General features: G+C 39.6%; 1 protein-coding gene across 1 annotated transcript in view; it reads right to left on the bottom strand.

Moving 5' to 3' along the window:
• Positions 1-670: 670 nt before the first annotated feature.
• LOC311329236 (H-2 class II histocompatibility antigen, I-E beta chain-like) overlaps positions 671-7,681 on the bottom strand; it is a gene marked incomplete at its 5' end in the record, with an annotated part of 31,304 nt that continues 24,293 nt past the window's right edge. Inside the window, 5 exons of the mRNA XM_084463111.1 lie at positions 671-797; positions 890-916; positions 1,216-1,332; positions 2,178-2,459; positions 3,143-3,323. Of these exons, the coding sequence (XP_084319237.1) occupies positions 891-916; positions 1,216-1,332; positions 2,178-2,459; positions 3,143-3,323 (606 nt within the window). The 3' untranslated portion in view covers positions 671-797; position 890. The remainder of the gene's footprint in view (positions 798-889; positions 917-1,215; positions 1,333-2,177; positions 2,460-3,142; positions 3,324-7,681) is intronic.

The raw sequence follows: 7,681 nt of genomic DNA, 5'->3' as shown, positions 1-7,681 counted from the left end.
GTGATGTTTGGTGTCAGACTCAGGATGTCCTCCAGTCACTTGTCCTGCTAATGCTGTTTCTCCACAGACACCCAGTTTAGACTAGAAACCAGAGGGAAATGACTCCAACTCTCATACATGACTATTATTGATATGTGGATCTTATAACCCTGGTACAGTTGATTAATAACACCCAGGACAGTGCATTATTGATTAATAACACCCAGGACAGTGCATTATTGATTACTAACACCCAGGACAGTGCATTATTGATTAATAACACCCAGGACAGTGCATTATACATTAATAACACCCAGGACAGTGCATTATTGATTAATAACACCCAGGACAGTGCATTATTGATTAATAACACACAGGAAAGTGCATTATTGATTAATAACACACAGGACAGTGCATTATTGATTAATAACACCCAAGACAGTGCATTATTGATTAATAACACCCAGGACAGTGCATTATTGATTAATAACACCCAGGACACTGCATTATTGAATAATAACACCCAGGACAGTGCATTATTGATTAATAACACCCAGGACAGTGCATTATTGATTCAGAACACACAGGACAATGCATTATTTGCATATTAAAGGGAATCTTTTTGTTGCATATAGAGAGACAAACTCATAACACATATGTATGGCCTTCTTAAGACAGTATTGGTTAATATGGAGCAAAGATATTGTATTACGCTCAAGCATTTTAGCGTTATTTCAGTTAAACTGAGATTTCTGGTTAGAAGGAAGCTCTAATATCAGGTCTAGTTCAGCAGTGGATTCAGAAACAGACCTGCAAACCTGAGAAGATAAAAGAAAACCGTTACAATGACCATCAGGCACAGTCAGTTGTAGTAGTTGGTGAAACTTTTCTGTGACAAGAGGAGTCTCACCTTAGCTAGCAGGCACCAGCATCCGCCCTGTGAAATAAACACAGAGAGGGTGAAGAGACAGAGGTGACAGAATCACTATGTGATATTTCAACAAATAAATCAACATTGCTGCCACCATCCACTGAACACAGGAGCAGTATTCTTGAAAAATACATCTCTCAATGTATAAGTGAATCTTTCTTACATCATGATTATTTTACAGTGTGCTGCGTACATAACACACAGATGACTGTGAAGACTGGATGACTATGAAGACTGTACATGTTCTCTACACACAGATGACTATGAAGACTGTACATGTTCTCTACACACAGCTGATGACTCACCATTGGATTTCTTCTTCTGGTAGTAGATGAGTCCAGCCAGTGCAAAGACCAGTCCCAGCACCAGCCCAGACGCCCCGATGGCGATCTTATTCCTCTCAGACTCAGGCAGGGACGGGTCTGTCAAGGAGAAATGACCCTTCTGTTAGCATGTGATGACACTGTAGCTGTCCTGTATGTAGCTTCTGACAGACCACCATCTATCATACGCTAGCACACACAGTCACAGTCAGGGTCATTCAGGTACCCAGCCACAACACAGCACTCGTACCCTGCTCACCTGAACTCACCCCAGTACACCATGACAACACCCTAACAACAGCTGAACAGTGAACTCACCCTAGTACACCATGACAACACCCTAACAACAGCTGAACAGTGAACTCACCCTAGTACACCATGACAACACCCTAACAACAGCTGAGCAGTGAACTCACCCTAGTACACCATGACAACACCCTAACAACAGCTGGACAGTGAACTCACCCTAGTACACCATGACAACACCCTAACAACAGCTGAGCAGTGACCTCACCCTAGTACACCATGACAACAGCTGAGCAGTGACCTCACCCTAGTACACCATGACAACACCCTAACAACAGCTGGACACTGAACTCACCCTAGTACACCATGACAACACACTAACAACAGCTGAACAGTGAACTCACCCTAGTACACCATGACAACACCCTAACAACAGCTGGACAGTGAACTCACCCTAGTACACCATGACAACACCCTAACAACAGCTGAGCAGTGAACTCACCCTAGTACACCATGACAACACCCTAACAACAGCTGGACAGTGAACTCACCCTAGTACACCATGACAATACCCTAACAACAGCTGAGCAGTGAACTCACCCTAGTACACCATGACAACACCCTAACAACAGCTGGACAGTGAACTCACCCTAGTACACCATGACAACACCCTAACAACAGCTGGACAGTGAACTCACCCCAGTGCTTCACGAGGGGTCTGTCCAGGCTGGCGTGCTCCACCATGCAGGAGATCTTCTCCCCGGATCTGGGCGTGTACTCCAGTTGGGAGTGGAACTGGTAGTACCAGTCACCGTTGACCGACTCCTCAGTGGAGATCACGTCTGAGGTCACTTCCTGTCCATCCCTCTTCCAGGTCACTCTGATCTTTTTGGGGTAGAAGTCATAGGCGCTGCACACCAGCATGGCAGGGTGTCTGCCACTAGAGGGGGTCACTGAGAGAAGTTTGACAGAGGGCTCCACTGATAGTGGAGGAAAAACAGCAACACATTAGTTCATATAACACTGTCATTCATATCATATTGATCAGGGTTCTGTTCTCTATTAATTAACTCTATTATTGGTCTTTATTATATATACTGTATTATTGGTCTTTAATATGTCTACTCTATTATTGGTCTTTAATATGTCTACTCTATTATTGGTCTTTATTATATATACTGTATTATTGGTCTTTAATATGACTACTCTATTATTGGTCTTTAATATGTCTACTCTATTATTGATCTTTAATATGTCTACTCTATTATTGGTCTTTAATATGTCTACTCTATTATTGGTCTTTAATATGTCTACTCTATTATTGATCTTTAATATGTCTACTCTATTATTGGTCTTTAATATGTCTACTCTATTATTGATCTTTAATATAACTGTGTAGATTCATCATGTTTGTTTCTAGATCTCTCTTAGTCCCAGAGGTGACCAGTAATGCAGTCCACCAGTTCTGAATGGTGAAAAACAATATCATCCTCCCATCCCACAAGATGAAAACATCATCATTTAATCATCATCAGGTCAATGTTGCTTTATATCCACCAGACAGAAGCTTCATTACAGGTTTTGTAGTGAACAGATGAAAGAGGTGTCGTATCATCTGGTGAGTGAGAGATGTGATGTTGTTGTGGTGAGGAGGGCAGCTCACCTGTCTTCTCCAGTACGGCAGAGAGGTGGAGCTCAGCGTTGGGCTTGCAGTAACGCTCCAGGTTCGCTCGCATAACAGCCATGAGAGCAGGATCATCATTAAAGATCTTAGCATTATGCAGACCATGCTCAGTGTATCCCTCATACCTGCCCTTAGTGCTGTTGAACCTGATATACTCAATCTTATTATAAATATAAGAGTATATGTACTCATGCGGTTGCTCTGTAGAGTATAAGCAGTGTGACACACAGTAGTACTCATATCCATCTGAAATATTGAAGAACAAATTATGCATGATCACAGTTTTCATCTGAATTCATTACACACTTTATTTTCTCATAATTCATGATAATCATGTCAAAGAACAATTCAGAAACATTTAAACAAATGTTATATGAAACAATATTCAACAATAAGATCACTGTCATTAGTTCATTGATGGAAAGCTAATTATACCTGGTAATACCATAGACTTTATACAGACTGTATTATACAGACTCACGGTGTGTAGTTTATGATAATGTAGCCTACCTGCTTTTTGCGTGGACAGAACCACAGCCATGCAAATGGAAAACACAGTTGACAAGGACATGTTCCTCCAGCGTTCAACTTCTCAACTAGATGAAAGAGAGCAGAGCACTCAGATAATAAACTGACTCTTAACCAAACAAACCAATCTCTGCTTCAGAAAAACACATGTCACATGTTGCTAGGCAGAGGTCAAACATTGTACTTTCATCATTACTGTATGATCGGTCACTAACAGTTAATTCTCAATCAGAACACAGCCATTTACATAAATACAGCATTGTTTTTAAACATTGACAAACATTTAATTCAGTTTTACTTTGTATTGAGTTAGAGCGTTGTTTACTCATCATGTTTGTCTCTTCAGGCTGTCACACTCAGTTCTCCTAAATTCAGCCATGCCAACCATATTGACAGTGTTACAGCAACAGACAGACATATCTCTTTATAGGGCAGCACAAGGAATAGCACAGGTATCAACTGACCACTTAAAACTCAATTAACCAATTACATCCAAATCAACAATATCCTGAGTAGCCATTTTGGCCAGTCGTGCAAGGTTTCCTCAGCAAAACAAGGTCTGAGCTGATCCGTGCCATGCCTATGCCACAATGCGTGTATCTGCTTATGGACCGTGTGCTTGGGATCAAATGAGATACCGGGAAAATGTTTCATGTTTACAATATGGGAGGGACTGATGTCGAAGAGCAAGCTCTGGAAACATTTGCATCTGGAGAAGTGTTTCTGTCTGAAAACTATAAACCTGAGACATTATGATGAAAGACAATGATGTATTTCCACCAAAAATGTTTTATTTACCAAGCAAAGCATGTAATTGTTGTTGATGTCATTTCTTCACAGAGAGGAGAACTGAGAAGACTTGAATTATACACTGAACTGAACATTTCTTTTCTCTCTCTTTTGTCTCTTGTGTAGGACCCTTGGACCAATCAGATGAGTCATTTCCAGCCTCATCATCTGTATCTAGGTAGACGCTCACATGGCTGTTCAGGCTTGTAGTGTAAATGCACAGTGGATGAGAACTGAGCAGGTAACGCAGGGATAGAATACATAGAGTTGGGGTGTCAGAGGCCTCTCACATAAAGGTCTTTATGTAAAAAGAAGATAATGATCATCAGATTGATGGGGACTTGAAAGTGTACAGTACATAACATGAAGCCTATAATGCCATTAGGGAAGTGGCTGATTATATGCTTCAGTTATAGTAGAACTAGATGACTAATGGCTATCATGTAAAAGTGAGAATGCATGACGGAATTATTCAATTAATTATTTTACATTTTTACGTTAATATGATAACTCATGTACTGACAAAACGCATAATTTAATCAATCTACCCCCTGAAAACAACAACAAAGAAAGATTATGGCTACGTTCTTATCCACTTACATCAAGTGTTGGGGTGAGAATCTCACTGATCCTGTTTCACAGAAACCAGGCTGTCCAGACAAACCAGTCTGGAGAAGTCCCTAAATATTGAAACCATAAAACTATGGAGCGACTTAAGACAGAAGAATATCTTCAGATTTTTTAGAGCTCCAAAGATTAGAGGAAGGCTTCTATCTATACAACAACTATTCTGGAGGGTATGTGGGCGTATGGAAGCTGATCATGAACATGTATTCTGGAGCTACCAGAAGATGTGTGTCTGTGCGTGCGTGTGTCAGTGTACAGGGTTACAGTATATAAAATATCATTTCCGTGTGTTTGGTTAGCTAGGACCTGTACTGAGGGCATCAAAGGTCAGCCTACACGTTACACAGAACACAATGATACACCCGTATCATTCAGTCAATCATAAATCAATCACATGATACCCCTGCCTCATTCAAAACAGTCAATCATTCAAACAGGTGGCGCAGTACCTAGTACTGTCGCCTCACAGCAGTCATTCAAACAATCAGTCATAAATCAATCAAATGATGTGGCTGTATCATTCAAACAGTCAATCATAAATCAATCAAATGATGTGGCTGTATCATTCAAACAATCAGTCATAAATCAATCAAATGATACAGCAAACAAACATCTTTATTTGACAATTGGAGAGTAGGACGCGCCTTCCCAGAAAAAATGACTTGTGGAGCTCAACCACAAATCCTTAAAGGTGGGGTAGGTAGTTTGATGTCAACAAGGCCTCGGATTGGTCATCTTTTTCAAAAGAACCCGCCCCTTCCTCCTGTCAATCATGATGTAATCCCTCCCTCCAAACATGACTGGTAGGTGTGACGAGATAGAGACCCTGATTGGTCAATACATTCGGGCGCGGTGCATTCTTTGAATCCAAAATACAGAGGCAGCGGTAAACACGGAGATCCAAGTTTATTCTCAGAGCACTTCTGTTACTGATAGCTGAAAGGATATTATGACAATTTTACCAAATAAAGCCAAAAGCAAACTACCTATCCCACCTTTAAGTCTTTTTTTCTGAATTATTTGATGAATTATTTCATTTTTTGTACCCGGAAACCAACCTGTCCAGACAAACCAGTCTGGAGAAGTCCCTAAATATTGAAACCATAAAACTATGGAGCGACTTTGGACAGAAGAATATCGTCAGATGTGTGTGTGTGTGTGTGTGTGTGTGAGTATACTGTATATTAAATATAATTTCTGTGTTTGTTGAACCAGGATACTTCACCGTACAGGTTAGAGGTCATCAAAGGTCAGCCCACACGTTACACAGGACACAATGATACCCCTGCATCATTCAAACCATCAATCATAAATCTATCAAATAATATCCCTGAATCATTCAAACCGTCAATCATAAATCTATCAAATAATATCCCTGAATCATTCAAACCGTCAATCATAAATCTATCAAATAATATCCCTGCATCATTCAAACCATCAATCATAAATCTATCAAATAATATCCCTGAATCATTCAAACCGTCAATCATAAATCTATCAAATAATATCCCTGAATCATTCAAACAGTCAATCATAAATCTATCAAGTGATATCCCTGCATTATTTAAACAGTCAATCATACATCATTTTCACAGCGTTTCACAGGTTTTTTCACAGAGTGCTGAACAAGATACTAAACCAAAAGTGAAGCATGCTACACTCCCTGCCTAGCGTCGTTTGTATTAAATGACCGCTTGCCAACATGGTGACCATGGACACAACACAATTAAAAACTGAAGACATGATTATATTGCACACAGAGAAGTGAATCATGAATGATATGGCTGGACTCTTTACCCAACACCAAAACCAAGGAATGCTGACCAGCAGAGTGTCCAGAGGAGTCAAGCAGCAAAGAGAAAGTACTGTAGAAACCTGAAGCTGACCTAAAACAACATATTTGTACCTATATAACAACTGGAGGCGTTTTTGGCCCCACATTGAAAATGGCTGTATAAAGACACAGACTGTCAAGTCGTTCTCATAGAAAACTCATGTCAGCCAAAAGGCAATGGATTGTTTAATCATTTTAAAACTTTGGGGAAGTGGACATGTTTTTGTTGTTGTTGTTGTTTCATGTTTATGAGATGTTATTTTACATACAAGAGTATATCTATACCAGTGGTCAAAAGTAATTTCATGGTATTTACTGTATTCACTGAGTTATTTTTTGTGACATTTGTGAATTGTAAATATTTTCACATCATTTCACTGATGGCCAGCTGTCATGATCACTTTGAGCCACTATTAGAAACATGATCAACATTAAAGCCAGTCAGTCCTATTGTAATACTTTTTTTTTGAATATAAAGCCAATAATTAATTTTACTCACAATTACTTCATGTTATAGTGTTTTGCAATTCATGTAGTGCATTTAGAAATCTGTCTTTTTGGGGATTTTGAATGGCCATGTTGTGGTTCTCTCTGTGCATTCATGGTTGAATTCAACACCAGAGAGAGAGAGAGAGAGAGAGAGAGAGAGATGGGGAGAGGGAAGCTTTATATATAATCTGTTTGTATGAATGAATGAATGAATGAATGAATGAATGAATGAATGAATGAATGAATGAATG

Source organism: Borostomias antarcticus, assembly GCF_949987555.1.
Source record: "Borostomias antarcticus genome assembly, contig: scaffold_219, whole genome shotgun sequence".
NCBI lineage: Eukaryota > Metazoa > Chordata > Actinopteri > Stomiiformes > Stomiidae > Borostomias > Borostomias antarcticus.
Note: the sequence above shows the minus strand (reverse complement) of the source record. Positions and strands in the feature narration are given on the sequence as shown.